The 16,144-nt window shown below is 46.2% G+C and overlaps 1 protein-coding gene across 1 annotated transcript; it reads right to left on the bottom strand.

Moving 5' to 3' along the window:
- Positions 1–2,740: 2,740 nt before the first annotated feature.
- On the bottom strand, positions 2,741–14,437 carry SERPINA11 (serpin family A member 11). Its single transcript, XM_032287525.1, has 5 exons — positions 14,298–14,437; positions 10,096–10,741; positions 8,304–8,577; positions 5,188–5,335; positions 2,741–3,092 (listed from the first exon to the last, which is right to left on the bottom strand). Exons 2-5 carry the CDS (start codon positions 10,736–10,738, stop codon positions 2,889–2,891), a joined length of 1,269 nt encoding a protein of 422 aa, XP_032143416.1. The 5' UTR covers positions 10,739–10,741; positions 14,298–14,437; the 3' UTR covers positions 2,741–2,888.
- Between the last annotated feature and the right edge of the window lie 1,707 nt (positions 14,438–16,144).

Here is a 16,144-nt window from a genome sequence, read left to right as displayed (position 1 = left end):
AGCTCTGCAGGAGGAAACAGCACCCCTGATGGTTGGAGGAGCCAAAAGATGGGGCCAGAGGGAACCTTCACTGAACACTTAGCGTGTATCAAGTGCTTAGTGTTTCATGCTTTCGTCTTCATTTGATTTCTACAATTCTGTAAAGCAAGGTTTACACTTTCCATTTTGCAGAAGAACTTGAGGCAAAGAGGGGTTGAGCAGTGTGTCCAAGGTTGCCCAGTCAGTTGAAGGGTGTAAGATGTCACTAGAGTCCAGGAAGCCTGCCTCAACTGCCCTCCCAAGGAGAAGGGGAGGCAGGAGTGCTGTCTACGCAGCCTGGAGTAGAGTGGGGTCTCTCCCACTAAGTTCTCTCCCAAAACTTAGTTCATGTTTATAGCATGTCCTTCACCAGGCTGCTTTCTTTCCTGCTTCTCAGTCTTTGTCACAGAATTTCACCATGTGACACAACTTCCCCTCACAGCATTAAGGTAGAAAATATTTTTCTACGTATTCTATGCCAGTTTCTGTACTAGAATACAGAAATAAACAACAAAGGGCACATCCTGATCCTCAATCAGTGCCTCTTAAACCACCAACTTTCCATCCATGCTTCTGGGTCTTTCCCTAGAACGTCTTCCCCAGATGCTCCTGCTCATGTGGCTTCTTCCCTTTCCTACTTCCTGTGACCCTGGGAGTTGGGTCCTTGCAGTGTGGTAGCCAACAAGGCATGGCTGAAGGGCTTTTGAGTTGTGCTCACAAAAAAAATGTGGCATAGAGGTGAAACATTTGGGCTATGGAGATGAACAGCCTGGGTTCAAATCCAGGCTCTGCATATGCTAGCACGTTGTGCTTCAGTTTCCCCGCCTGTAAGATGGAGATGTAGCAGGGCTTCCTCTCATGACTGTTGGAAATAGTTAAGTTTATTGACATCTGTCAACTGCTTTTCATGGTGTCTGGCATGCAGTGAACACAAGGCATGTCTCAACAGTGTATTCCCTAGGCAGCACTGGGTGCAGAAGACGAAGCCTTGAAGGGTTGGTCCATACCTCCATGACAACTAATGAATATCTTTAGACCACTAACTACATTGGTCTCAATCAAGTGCCGCTTTCTCAGAAGAGATGACAGGGAGAGATCTTTCAGTTGCAGTTTTCTTTAATCAAGAGGAATGAATGTAGATGCATTGCAGCCTTGGGCTTAAATCCAGCTTCGCCACTGAGCAATCCACTTTGTCACCATCAGAGAGAGGGGCCAGCTGCCCCTTCCTATGCACCATATAGACTTTCTCGGGCATATTCTTGACCACAAAGACCTTGTCCTTGCTGCTGTCAAACAGTACATATTTTACGTACTGGTTTTGTTTACTGCCGGATTTTCTGCTAGAATGTAAGCCCCCTGGAGGCAGGACCTATCATGTGTTTTGTTCACTGCTGCATTCCCAATGCCTACCATAGGAGGCATTTAATAAATCTGTGTTGAAGCAGTGGATGCATGTGCTCCGATAGCCCTGCATGCAGCATGGTCAGTGGTCGAATGGACGTCACGGTGCCATCCTGGCTGGCCCTTACCCTGGCCTCACCCTACTCATTTTTATCTATGCCCAACTGACAGATGACTTCCTCATCACTACTTTGTTCACATCTACAGCTGCCCACAGGCCTACAGCCACTCTCCACTGTCTACAAGATCATGCTCACTCCTACTCTGTGGGGACCCATAGCCTCCAGCTTTGGTGTTCTCTCTGATTACCTCCTGTAGCACTGCCTTCCACCATGACCCTGCCTGAACTGTCCATGGCTGCAAAGTTGGTTTTCTCTCATTTTATTGGAACATAACCTTTCCTCTCTTTAGTCATTGCCCTTGCCTATTGCATCTCTCTCCTGCCCTCTCCCAGACTGTCCTACCCTTTTCTCTTTATTTAAAACTTACCTCCTCTTCAGGATCTGAGTCTCATCTCCTTGGGGAAGGGTCAGGGGTTTCCACCACTATGACTTTCTGGGATGGCTCCTTCCTAGACACACACCACCTGTATCCTACCCTGCTGCGTGTCTGGGCACCGAGTCCATTGTAGTGATGGGTATGGCCATCCAAGTGGTACGCACATGCAGCTGGGCATCTTTTTCTGTTTCTCCACTAGTTTCAAATGAATGCCTCTTGGAGGGCTACACATGGAGAAGCAGGTCTTTCGATCTCTAATGGAGGCTCCATCGCAATTAAATATGGCCTCCAATTGACCTCGCTGACCCTGTCCTACATCCATCATCCCTCCCGGCCATGTTTGTCTTCCTGCTTTCTTTGGTCTTCATGTTGCCCTGGGCTCTGATGCTCTGTTCTTGCTGCTTGACCTTGACCTCTCTCTAGGTTGACCTATAATCATGCTGGCCCATCTGCATACCTGCTTTTCTACATGGAGTGTAGTTTGGAGCCCAGACACAGGTCCAGCCTCCTCTCGAGGGGATCTAGCCCTGATGTCTGGGCAATGACATTTTAGGACAACCTCTCTTGTCTGTACAGCCCACGTCAGCCACTGTGAAGGGAGAGGTTCGCTTACTCCTGCTGATTCCCGCTGAGCTTTTTTACTATAACCCATACGCAACGGATGCTCAGCAAATATCTACAATGGTGGCAGCAGTGGAAGACATATCCAGGGAGGCCGTAACACGAGGGTTGTTCTCCAACTTTGTAAGCACAGCTAACACCAGATCTGAGACAATTGTGAGTGAGTGGCTAGAGGCTGGCCCTCCCTTGTAAGCATTGCTTCTTAGTGTTCACAAAACCCAAGGTCAACTTTATTAGAATCTTGGCACACTGATTAGCTGGTCCGTATAGCAGCACCAGGATGCAGGCTGGTGCTGGCCAATCTGTTTGGTCCAGGGTGAGATAAGATACCCTCTGGCTTCCCACCACAGTTACCCTGCAACTGGGTTGACAATTTTTCCCAGGAAGAGTAAGCTCTGGGTGGTCACCTCCCAAAGGAGCAAGAGGAAAGGCCTGTTGAAGTGAGCATGTGGGGCCGACGTGGCGTTCAGAGATGGGGGCTGGGAGAGGAGGCCTGAAGCAGCCCCTGCCTCAGTTCCCTTCTCACTCATGTCCACCATCGCCTTGTGTGACACCTAGAGGACAAGAGGAGACAGAGACAGCATCAGTTCGAGGGCCTTCAAGGGGAAGACACCACCTTCTGCAGCACGGGGAGACGGAGAGAGAGTCACCCCATTATGGCCCCTCAGGCCCTACCATCCTAGGAAGAAACTGCAGCCTTTATTCCACCTCTCCCTTCTTTCCATGTTCCCCCTCCATCCTGAGGGTTTACACTGACAGCACCCACGACTCTTTAATGGGGAGACAAAAGAGCCTGCGCCAGAGGGCTGCTAAATAGCCACCAGGTTGCAAAACCCAACAGGGACTTTTAGGAGCATCTCTCCAGCCCCTGGGTGTGCTCGTGGCCCAGGCCTGTTGTCATCTCTGCTATCAGCTCCACGTAACCTTTCTAGCCTCAATTTTCTCAACTATAAAATGGCTCACTCAGCTTAAGTCAATAGTGTTCAGAAAGTGCTCAGCATGTCTGATGTGCCAAGCCTCCTACCAGCCTCTGTGCAAGAAACTTCCTTTTTAAATCCTCATTTGCACTCTAATTCCAAGGAAGAAAGTATTTTGAGGCTTTGAAAAAAGTGAAGAAAACATTGGCCTTGATGATCCCTTTCATTGAACGAAAAAGCTATATGAAAAGATAGATCTAGCATTTAAGGTCAGTGTGAAAAAATTTCTTTAAAAAGCTAGGCTGGGTACAGTGGCTCTCGCCTGTAATCCCAGCACTTCGGGAGGCTGAGGCGGGTAGATCATCTCAGGTCAGGAATTCAGGACCAGCCTGGTCAACATGATGAAACCCCATCTCTACTAAGAATATAAAAAATTAGCCGGGCATGGTGGCAGGCATTTGTAATCCCAGCTACTTGGGAGGCTGAGGCAGGAGAATCGCTTGAACCTGGGAGGAGGAGGTTGCAGTGAGCCGAGATTGCACCACTGCACTCCAGCCTGGGTGACAAGAGAGAAATTCTGTCTCAAAAAAAAAGCTAAACTACTTTTTTTCCTTTCTTGTTAACTCTCCAACACACACATGAACACAAGCACACATGAATGCCTGCACACATGCACACTTGCACATGTACACAAGTATATGCATGCCTGAACACACATGCACACGCACATGCATGCCTGCACACACATGCACACACATGTGTGTACATGCACACAGGACCATGTCCCCGTTGCCTTGGGTGCTCTTTCACCCCTCAGCTGATCTTTTCCAAATAAAAGACAGAATAACTTCCTTATGAAGTTCCTAACAAAGACTCAAATGGTAATGCATAACTCTATCCTAAAACAAAGATGACAGCTGAAGATTAGGGAAGGGCCTTTGTGTCTTCCTTTCCATGGAGAAATACATTGTTATTCCCAAATATAAACCCTCCCATCCCATTAGAGGGTTATCAGTCCTTGGCTATTCCACAAGACTGGCAGTGCCTCCTGGAGGGGGAGACAATCTGGACTTTGGGACTAGCTTCAGCTGATGGCATGTGAGTGCCTATGGCACAGGCTGTGTGTGGGGCAAGCTTTTAGAGCCATTCACACATCTTCTTTTGCTTCCCCCCTGCCATGAAAATGGTTTGCCCCAAATAGGGGCTTCTTTAACCTACATCCTGGAAGGGAGAAGACATGTGCAGCAGCCCTGTGACTGAAGGCAGTGACCTGCTTCTGACAGGTAATATGATCAGGAAATAAGCATTTGTTATAGTAAGGCACTGCGATTCTGGGACATTTTGTTACTGCAGCAAAGCTGACTGAGGCACCTCTAGTTTAGACCTCATTACCCTCTAGAGCTATAACAAAGGCAGACAGAGTTTCACTGCTGCTCTGGGAGGAGGTATCAGGAATCAAAATAAAGCTATCCAACACCTGGGGAAATTCTGGCTCCATGGATGACCCCAAATGACCACCGATTCTATTTAGAACCCTGAAGAATAGAAGGGACCTAGAGAAAGGGAGATAGAGAAGGAGCTGTCCACCAAGAGATGCCTTAAAGACTGTGGTGTTAAATAGTCTGCATAAGAAAAAGAACAGGGAACTTGACTTTTAAATGTCCTGTATGCCAAAGGAGAGACCTCCTCCCTGCCCCCACTGGCTCACACACATCCATATTCACCACTTTACCCTGGAGATGGTTTTGTTGAGCTGCCCAGTGACTCCTGAGAAGTCAGCTTCTAAGTTGAGTATGTTGATGAGACCAATTTGGGGAAGTATGTCTTCCAGGTTATATGTTCCAGAAACCGAAAACCTTGGCAAGTGCAAATCCAACAGACTGGAGAGAGAATCAGACAGAGAAATGGTGCTCTCTTATTATACATGCTGCTCTTGCCCTGTCTATTGGCAACCTCTGCTGTGGGAGGGAGAGGCATTTCCCAGTGTAAAGGGCAATCAGTCTTCCCATGACACTATTTGCTATGACGGACCATTCTGCCACCCACACCCACAGCTCTCTTCCCTTTGGACCACATGGAATATCTTGTGTCTGGATCTGAAAAGGCTCCAGGCACAGCTACATGTCTTTCTCATCCTCATCACATTTATAGAGGGCTTTCTAGGTGTCAGATATTGGCAATGTTTCTTCAAGGCTGAGCAGATGGAATCCACGTCGCGACCATATAAGGTAAATACTTGTCAACATCTTCCCACTTTCATATCTGATGAATCAGCAAGTTCTGTTGGCTCAGTTTTTGCACTATGTCCTAAATCCACCTCCTGGCATCCCCCAGTGCAAGCAGCCATCATCTCTCTCCCTTCGCCGCTTCAGGTTCCTCATGTGTTAAATGGCATAGTGATGCCCCCTCCTTGGGGCTGTTGTGAGGATCTGATGGGAGATGGTGTATGTCAGGCACAGGGCACAAACGAACTCTCCCTCCTGTGTTTGGGACACCTTTACCATCTGATTGCCACATTCCCTGGGTTAAGTTCAGAAATTTCTTTGCACCCACAGCAATTCTGCCCTTTTATTTCTGGTGTTATCTTTTTAATTATGGTTTGGCAGCTACCCAGACACTGGAAAGCATGACTAGCTCATAATCAACTTGAACACTTCTGCCTCAGAAAATCAAATTCATGTTAGAGAATTGTGGCTAGTTTGACTTTGGGCAATATGAGGGTCCGATGCCTAGTTGAAGTGGGAGGACACCTTGGGCTACTTGACAAGTTTCCCACAGGTAGTACTTGGGTGGGAAGCCCCAGCCAGTGGGTTGGGGGGTGGAATAGAGTCTAGTAGGGCAGGGGTCTGACAGAGAACCCAAAACAGTGGGTGTTCAACATGTGAATGAATACATACATGAATGGTGTGCCAGCAAGCGCAGTTCCCCTTGGCAAGCCAACCTGCCTCACATCTGAGTGGAGTGAAACATGGCAGAGTCCAAAGTTCTTATACCTAAAAGCCCATAAAAATGGCTACTAAGGTACTGTAAGTCTCTGGCACAAGAAACATCTGAGATTTAGAGGAGTAACTTGGATCAGTCTTGCTTTTAGAATGTCCAAGTGGGAAGAAGCCAAACCAAACTCTCCCTGAGGGAGAATCTACTAGTCTAGAAGAGTCTATGGCACTTCCTTCTGTAACGGGGGCAAGGAGAAGTCTCACCCCAAAGGAGCCAGGGACTATGGGGCTGAAGTTAGCAACTGACCAGAGCCGTGTAGCTTCATAGACAATAGGAATAATCCCTTCAATCCTGACCTCTCCCCTTGGCCTGTGTCTCTTATTTGGTGCTTTAATCTTTGCCCAAACACAAAACGCCTTCTCTATCCCTGGTGCCTCAGTGTGAATGGGGTGCTGAGAGAAGCCACCTGTGAGTTGTGGGGTGACTGGTACCTACCAGGTTGTGGTGGATTCAAGATGGCCATCAAAAGTGGCATCTGTGCACCCTGCCCTTGAATCTGGGTGGGCTCTGCAACTGGCAGAAGTGCCACTGTGCTGATTTCTGGGCGTAGGCCTTAACAGAAGTATTCTGTCTTGGAGACCCTAGTCGCATATACCAATATTAACTATGCTGAGCTACTGAACCTGAGCTAGACTCATGGAGACACTACATGCAGAGAGCGAGAGATGCTTCCCAGCCTTAGTCTCTTTCAGCCAGCCCAGCACAGGCGCCAGGCACACGAGTGAAGAGAGCTCAGTGACTTCAGCTGTAGCTACCATCCACCCCAACACAAGAAAACTGCCCAGCTGCGCCCAGTTAACTCACAGAACCAAGGAAGCGATCGTCTCAAGTCATTCAGTTTTGGGGTGGCTTGTTAGACAGCAAGAATAACTAGAACTCAGTACCAGATTTCATCTCAGAGTACCTCACAAAAGGAGATGCACCCCCAAGAAGGTGTTAGCTGGTGAAGGCGGTCTAGGGAAACTAGGAAAAGCTGAAGTTGCTGTGATAAAACTACAAACCGAAAAGCAGGTGAGACGGGAATTAGTTTAGAGATCACATAAAATAGGAACTTTCATGTTTCCAGTGTTCTTAAGATTTAATTTTAATATATGTTTTAAATAAAACAGAAGCACCCTTTAACAATATAATGATAGGGGTAACTTTTTATGAGATAGGATCTGGCTTTGTTGCCCAGACTGGAGTGCAGTGGCACAATCATAGCTCACTATCTCCTCGAATTCCTGGGCTCAGGTGACCCCCTTGCCTCGGCCTCCTGGGTGATTGGGACTATAGGCATGGGCCGACATGCCTGGCTATTTTTTTTTCTTTTTTTCATTTTGTGTAGAGGCAGGGTCTGGCTATGTTGCCCAAACTGGTCTCAAACTCCTGGCCTCAAGCAATCCTCCCACCTTGGCCTCCCAAAGCACTGGGATTATAGGTGTGAGCTGCTGCAGCTGGCCATGATTGTTCTTAACCATCTTTGATCTGATTTTTTGGCTGCACTTAACCACCTTCTGGTAGTAAATTGTTATGAGGGGAGAGAGGAAAGCAAGAGGAAAGGCGATGGGGACCAGACAGACACCAGGAAGGTGTAATAGCAATCAGTGCCTGGTGAGCACTTCTTACGCTCCATGTACCAGTCTATGTTCTTTTAATGAATCCTCTGAGCAACCCAATGAGGCAGGTATCATGTCCTTAGTTTTACAGTACAGGCCCAGAAGAGGTGAGAAAATTGCCAAGATCACACAGTTAGTAAAGGACAAGATGGTGAGCCTAATCAAGACGTTGGGCTTTTGCAGCTGAAGTTGATCAAGACCTGCCAGGGTTCTTGAGCAAGATCAGCCAGCATCCTTCTGCTGTGACTCTTACCTGGGCAGGAACAATTGGCCCCATTTTCTCAGGATCTCTGGCTGCAGAGCGGCCTCCACCTGCTTCATTTTCCCTGGGTCAGGGAGGACCAGCAGGGCCAGGGCATTTCCACTGTATTCAATCTGGAGGACGGTGCAAGCCAATTCCTGGTCATAGAGGAATCTGTGCATTTCCTTTTGGTGCATCATGGACACCTGGAGAGAGGTCCTCTCATCCACGAAGAAACTTTCATGCTTCTGGATCTGGTAGCGACTGAAAGGGTGCTTCCACTTGGCTTAGGACACAAAACCCACAGGGCCATGAGAACTCTTTTCAAGAGAGCAACTCTGGGTAGACACACCCAAAACCACACTGGTTTGGTGACTTCCTCTTGGCTATGCAATTATAAGGCAAAAAAGTGGAATGGATACAGAGCCAGGAGACTAAAATTTAGGCCTGGCTCAGCTTCTGGGACAAGTCACCAATGTTTGAACACTAACAGCCTATGATTTGTTCCACTTCAGAGGAACTTAGCTTCTAAGAAGCCAAAAGGTATTTTTCCATCTACTAAGCACCTTTCATGTGTTAGATATCATCTCTTGTAATTGTCATAAAAATTAATAAAAATAAGTATTATTATTCCCATAGCAGGGATGATCAAACTGAGTCTTTGTGAATTTATTTACACATACTAATTTGCAGAGCTGGGATGACTGACTGCATAGCTCAGGTTGCTTGCAAACATTGAATTAATCCTTCTCAACCAAACTACCTTTAGACAACAACCTTCTACAGAGAAGCTCGAGAGCTTCTTCCTTCACCCACACACCCCAACTCCCTCATCTTCAAACTGAAAAAGGAAAAAGAATTCAATTAATAAAATGTTGTGCATTAGCAAAAGCCCATTAAGATGTAGTTGGAAATGAAGAATGCTGGGGTCATCGTTACATTCACACGTGTGGTATCTTCCCTCTTCTTATAAATCTGTCCCCATAAACACTGGTCTTGATAACAGAACTGGGTCATCCTGTCCTACATACCCACACCCAGTCAATGACCAAGTATTGCAGATTCTACCTCCAAAACCACAATATTATTTTCAAGGCCACCATCATACTTACTTTGGAACACTTTGAGAACCTCCCAACTTGTCTCCTTTCCCACTCTTCCTCCCTTCCAAGCCACCTTTCAAATTGCAGCCAGTTTGATCTTCCTAAAACATATATGATCCTATCACTTCACACTTAAACTCTCTGGCAATTCTAAGTTTCCCTGCATAGAGTTGGAAACCCTCAATGTGGCCCTGTTTCCCTCTACAGTGCAAAGCTTGGCTTCTTCCTATTATTCCACGATTGTGTTTGATATCCTATTCCAACTAAATTTGTTTCAGTTATTTGAAAATGCAATGGTATCTCTTTTCCCTGGACCTTTAGATATGCTGATTTTTTTTCATCATGAACCCTCTTTGCTCCACCCCTCCCAAGCTTTTTCACCTGAGTAAATACAACTCACTCTCATGTCTTAGCTTGAGTGGTTATTTTTCCAGGAAGCTTCTCAAGTCTGGATGGGTGTCTCTTTTGAGAACTCTGTGGCACTCATGCCTACGCAAGGAGAGCATCACCATCCCACTGAGTTATTTTGCATCTGTACTTACTTCCAACCCACATGGACTGTGGCTGTGCAAGGGCGGGAAGCTCTATCTTATTCATGGATTTCCCCAAGTGGTTAGCAAAGAGCCTGTTGGCTAGCTGTCTGCTGTAAGAGCATTTACATGCAGAGGAGGTGGCAATAATTTTGTCTGAGCAAGCCTCACCTTTGAAGAAGATGTAATTGGCGAGAACCATGAGCGTGTCCTGGCTGAACTCCGGGAGGCAGTCCACGACTTGCCCGTATGTTTGCCTTCTCACATAGTCATTAATCTGCCTCTCAGTTGTAACAGAATCTGTGAAGTTGGCAGAAAAAGCAAAAGCTCCATAAAGCTCCTTGATGGTGTCCAGATAGCGCTGCTGAGGCTTTAGTCGCTTGTCCAGGAACAGGGAGTTTCCTACTTTTAGTTCGAGTTTGGGGCTGGGCAGGGCAAGGGTGTGGAGGAGGCTCTGGAAGCCCTGGTGGATGTCCGCTTCTGGGGTTTCTGTGAGGTTGAATCCTAGGCCCTCCAAAATCAGAGCTGAGGCATCAGCTTGGGCCCCAAGAGAGAGCAGGGCCAGGGTGGTGGAGATGCTCACCGGTGAGAAGATGACATTTCCGGAGGTGTCTGCTGCCAGCTTTTTATACAAACGCAAAGCAAAATTGGTAATGGTGGGTGTGATTCTGTGGTAGGCGGGGGCTGGCTCTGAGAGGTGATGCCTGGGAGGTTGAGGCCCCTGCAGGCTTTTATGTCCATGGGCAGGAAGGGGCTGACAGTGGACAGAGGCCAGGATCCCTGCTCCCAGCAGCCAAAGCCAAGCTGGCCCCATTCTCTGAAAACAAGAGGGTGAACATGTCACTTTTCTTCATAAATAATGTCATGATTCTCTATTGCTTATACAACAAACCCCATCTTCACACTGTGCCCCGCAGGGCTGCCATGAGCGGCTCTGCAGAAGACAAGGCTGTGGATGATTAGGATTCTGTGATTAGGATTCTGGACACTCCACTCCAGGGAGCAGGAGAACCTGGGAGGCAGAGGTTGCAGTGAGTCGAGATCGCACCACTGCACTCCAGCCTGGGCAACAAGAGTGAAATTCTGTCTCAAAAAAAAAACAAAAACCCAACAAACAAACATACAAACAAAACAACAACAACACGACAACCACAACAAAACAACTTTCAGAGTCTAGCCTCCGTCCCTGTTTTCTTCCCTTTCTCCCTTCCTTCCTTTTTCTTTCTTCTTTCCAGTCATTCTTTCAATCATTCATTAACTTTCAAGGATCTGCCTGGTCCAAGAGGTGCACTAGGTCCTCAGTATTTAGTGGGGGAAAGAAGTAAACAAAATTTCAGATTCCCAAGAATTTAGGGTTTAATTGACACTAGCTTAGGTGACACTCAATAGCTAAATAAGCAAGTACACATGCACATGTGATGACAAATTGAGAAGCACGTGCTTGGAGCCAATGTCCTGGCCACGCTGCCAGTGATGCTAGGCCTCCCTCACCTCCAGCGTGGCTATTGACAATGATCCCGCCTACTGGAAGGGACAGGATGATGTGTAAAGCCTCCGTCAGGCCTGAAGAGTGAGAAGAATGCTATCCACCCTTCCAGTCATTCATTAGCTGGAGGGTGGATGTGAAGATCGGCCACCTGGACTTGCAGGTGAGGACAGCCCAGAAGGGACAGCAAAGCAGCAGGACTGATGGAGCCTAGAGGAGCGGCGAGAGAGATCAACTCTGTCTCCATGTCTTTGTCTAGCCTCTGATATCTGGGATGCCTCTTGTCACATGCAGAGGTTGAAACCTCTGTATTTTCTTATTGCTGCAGGGCTGTGGGGATGATACCTGTTGCGGGCTGAATTCGTATCTGCCCGAAATTCATATGCTGAAGTCTTGACACCTAGTATCTCCAGATATGATCTTTTTTGGAAATAGGGTCACTGAAGATATAATTGGTTAAGATGAGGCCATTAGCGCAGGCTCCTAATTCAATATGACTGGTGTCCTTACAAGAAGGAGAAATGTGGACACGGACAGCGCACAGGGAGAATGCCGTGTGAGGATGAAGGCAGAGATCAGAGCGATGCTTCTACAAGCCAAGGAACATGAAAGATGGCCAGCAAACCAGGAGAGAGGCAAAGCTAGGAAAGGGGCCTGGAGCAGATTCTCCCCCGCAGCCTCAGAAGGCACCAAGCCCGCCAACCTTGTTCTTGGACTTCTAGCCTCCAGAACTGTGAGCCAAAGGTTTCTGTTGTTGAAGCTGCCCAGCATGTGGTATTTATTAAGATACCCCTTGCAAACTAATGTGATATCTCTTGTGCTTTATTTTAAGTTGTAAAATGTGCCAAAAGAGCCTTTAGTCCACTACCAGGGGATCAAAGTGGTACAGGAGCAGGAAGATCTCTTGTTTTAGGGCAGGGGATGCAGCCTGAGCTGGAGGGGAGATTGCAGTGCAAACAGTGTTGTCTCTACTCACCCTGCCCTGTGTTCCATGCTCTCCTTTCCCTTTCAGTCCCATCCCCCACCCACCCTGCACACATCCTCAGGTTCTTGCAGAAGACTCACTACCACATAGCTGCTGGGGCCCTCCCAAACCTTGGTGTCCTCAGTAAGGAAGGCAGCCTTCTCTTCTCCCTTCAAATCCACCCCTCCCATCGTCCGTTCACTGTACAGCAGCCATGCACTGCTGACTACCCTTATCACTTCTCATTAGTTTGCCCTGATGACATTTGTGTCTTAACTGGCACCTTTAATAATTTTTTGCCCAAACCAATGACTTCTGGATCAATTGCAAATGCTGTGACAGTGCAAGAGAGATTATATTTTTGCAAATGGTTTATAGTCCCTGGTGCCCTAAATAATCTGCCAAACTGCAAAGGCCAGGTGTCAGGGAGGGACGAAGGTGCTCTCATTATCTGCTATGTTGAAATGCTTTTGCTGGTCAAAGTGCTGTGAGCACGGCCCCAAGGCTATTTCCTCCCTTCCTCCAGCACAGCTTAGTGTGGGCTTGCTTACTGACAGCTTCCACACACTTCAGATTTTCTTTTGACGGGAAATTTGGCAGATGCAAAACAATTTAAAAATTCCCTGCGTAAAATAAAGCGACTGTGATGAAACTATTTCTGGTTTATTCTTTCTATTCCGCTGTACCCCAAGGACTCCCTGACTTCAAAGGACCTATTTCCCAAAGAGGATTGAATTGTAAATGAGGGGGCCTTGGAATCAAGGTTGTACAGTAACTCACTGCCTGGTACTGTGCAAAGGCAAGTCTCTGAAATCAGTGTCTCCATTTACAAAATGTAAATGATATTGCCCACCTCCCAGGTGTGGGGCCATTTCAGGATTATACAACAGTCAACGTACAAAGCTCTTGGCATGTCGAAAGTACCCAGTGGTAGTTTTCTTCCTTTTCTACCAAGCCTGAGAGTAATAATGCCCAATTCTTTTCTTAATTCCTCTTCCAGAAAGATCCCAGGGGAAAATTAAGAACTGTATTCATAAAGTATAATATTTTCACTTACTAAGGGCTTATGAAGTGATGGGGATATTGCATGCATTGTAACACTGGTTCCTGACTAAGGTAGGGGGAGGGGCGTATGTAAAGCAGATAGGGGTGAGTTTTTGGGTCAGCTCAATACCTGGAGGAGGGGTGCTGCTGGAGATTAGCTGGGGAGCAGCCTGGGTTCCCGAAAGCTTTCAGAACAGTCCCATTCAGTGAAGAGTGGTCCTGCCCAAATACTGGTGGTGTCCTTTTTGAGAAACATTGCTTTGTCTTATTGAATTTAATCCTTAGGAGAACCTCAAAGCACAGGGTTTGTCAGCCCTACTGTACACAGGGGACAACTGACGCAGGGTTAGGACAAGACAGCTGGTGAGAGCAGGAGCAAGACTCAGATTCCAGACCAGAGCTCCTAAGCACCCTTTTCACAGGGCAGCTCCTAGTAAATCTGCTGCAGCATTGTTGTCATTGTGCTTTGGGTTGTATTGTTTCATTTTCTTGTCTAATGCCAGAAATATTTGGGGTTCTTCTCTCAAAACTCTTAGGGGCCAAGTTTTCCCTAAAAGATGATTGAAAACCTGAAGTCCTTCCTTGAGGACTCAGAGAGAGTACATGGTTGTATTTCTTCTTCAGGGACTTACTTCTCCCGTCCCTACCACCAAAGCCAGGAACATGCACACACACACACACACACACACACACACACACACACACATACACACACACACGCACGCACAGAGAGAGAGAAAGAAACAGAGAAAAAGAGAGAAAGAGAGAAAGAGAGAGAGAGATAGAGACAGAGATACACACAGAGAGAGAGAGAGAGAGAGAAGGGAGGGGGGCAGCTGCTGCCCCTGCCCTCATTTTAGGCACAGGCACAGTACTCACAGAGCAAAGTCACTGAACGGGGACCCGGGTCTTCAGCACTGCATCACGTCTACCCACAGGAAAATGGTGTTTGAAGATTGCAGCAACCTGGTCAATATTTGTCAGGTCAATTCTGGGAACTGGTATGAACATATGCACAGCAAACAGGAAGGGCTCTTTTTTTCCCCAAAGTATCTGCCCTGGCTGCCTGTCCCACAAACAAATGCTGGATTATGGCTTAAGCCAAGGCTCAGTTTGAGAATATTCTGATGCTAGGAGTGGGTGGTGGTGTGGTTGCTGCTGATGCCTGTATCCGTGCTTGTGATCCAAGCTGTATTCTTTTTTTTTCTTTTAAAAATTTTTTATTTTGATAGGTTTTGGGGGAACAGGTGGTATTTGGTTACGTGGGTAAGTTCTTTAGTAGTGATTTGTGAGATTTGGATGCACACATCACCCAAACAGTGTACACTGAACCTAGTATGCAGTCTTTTAATCTTCACCCACTGTGCACCCTTTCTCCCGAGTCCCTGAAGTCCGTTGTATCATTCTTATGTCTTTCTATCCTCATAGCTTAGCTCTCACTTATGAGTGAGAACACAATGTTTTGTTTTTCATTTCTGAGTTACTTCACTTAGAATAATAGTCTCAAGTTCCACCCAGGTTGCTGGGAATGCAATTAATTCATTCCTTTTTATGACTGAGTAGTATTCCATTGTATATGGAATATTACTTTATTCAGTTTCTTTATTCAGTCATTTATTGATGGGCATTTGGGTTGGTTCCACGATTTTGCAATTGCAAATTGTGCTGCTATAAACGTGCGTGAATAAACCTCTTTTAGGTACAATGACTTCTTTTCCTCTGGGTAGATACCCAGTCGTGGGATTGCTGGACCAAATGGTAGTTCTACTTTTAGTTCCTTAATTTCCACATTGTTTTCCATAGTGGTTGTACTAGTTTACATTCCCACCAGCAGTACAGAAATGCTCCCTTTCACCACATCCATGCCAACATCTATTATTATTTTTATTTTTTGATTATGGCTCTTCCTTCAGGAGTAAGGTGACATCACATTGTGGTTTTGATTTGCATTTCCCTGATCATTAGTGATGTTGCACATTTTTTCAAATGTTTGTTGGCCATTTGTATATCTTCTTTGGAGAATTGTCTATTCATATCCTTAGCCTACTTTTTGATGGAATTGTTTGTTTTTCTCCTTGCTAATTTGTTAGCGTTCTTAGTAGATTCTGGCTATTAGTCCTTTGTCAGATGTAAAGATTGTGAAGATTTTCTCCCACTCTGTAGGTTGTCTGTTTACTCTGCTGATTGTTCCCTTTGCTGTGCAAAAACTCCTTAGTTTAACTAAGTCCTACCTATTTATCTTTGTTTTTATTGCATTTGCTTTTGGGTTCTTGGTCATGAAATCCTTGCCTAAGCCAATGTCTAGATGGGTTTTTCCAATGTTATCTTCTAGAATTTTTATAGTTTCAGATATTAGATTTAAGTCCTTGATCCATCTTGAGTTGGTTTTTGTACAAAGTGAGAGATGAGGATACAGTTTCATTTTCCTACGTGTGACTAGCCAATTATCCCAGCACCATTTGTTGAAGAGGGTGCCTTTTCCCCACTTTATGTTTTTGTTTGCTTTGTTAATGATCAGTTTGCTGTAAATATTTGAGTTTATTGCTAGGTTCTCTATTCTGTTCCATTGGTCTATGTGCCTATTTTTATAGCAGTACCATGCTGTTTAGGTCACTATGGCCTTATAGTATAGTTTGAAATCAGGTAATGTGATGCCTCAAGATTTGTTCTTTTTGCTTAGTCTGGCTTTGGCTATGCAGGCTCTTTTTCAATTTCATGTGAATTTT

Source organism: Sapajus apella, unplaced genomic scaffold (genome assembly GCF_009761245.1).
Source record: "Sapajus apella isolate SASKATOON/1434 unplaced genomic scaffold, GSC_monkey_1.0 scaffold20, whole genome shotgun sequence".
Taxonomy (NCBI): domain Eukaryota; kingdom Metazoa; phylum Chordata; class Mammalia; order Primates; family Cebidae; genus Sapajus; species Sapajus apella.
Note: the sequence above shows the minus strand (reverse complement) of the source record. Positions and strands in the feature narration are given on the sequence as shown.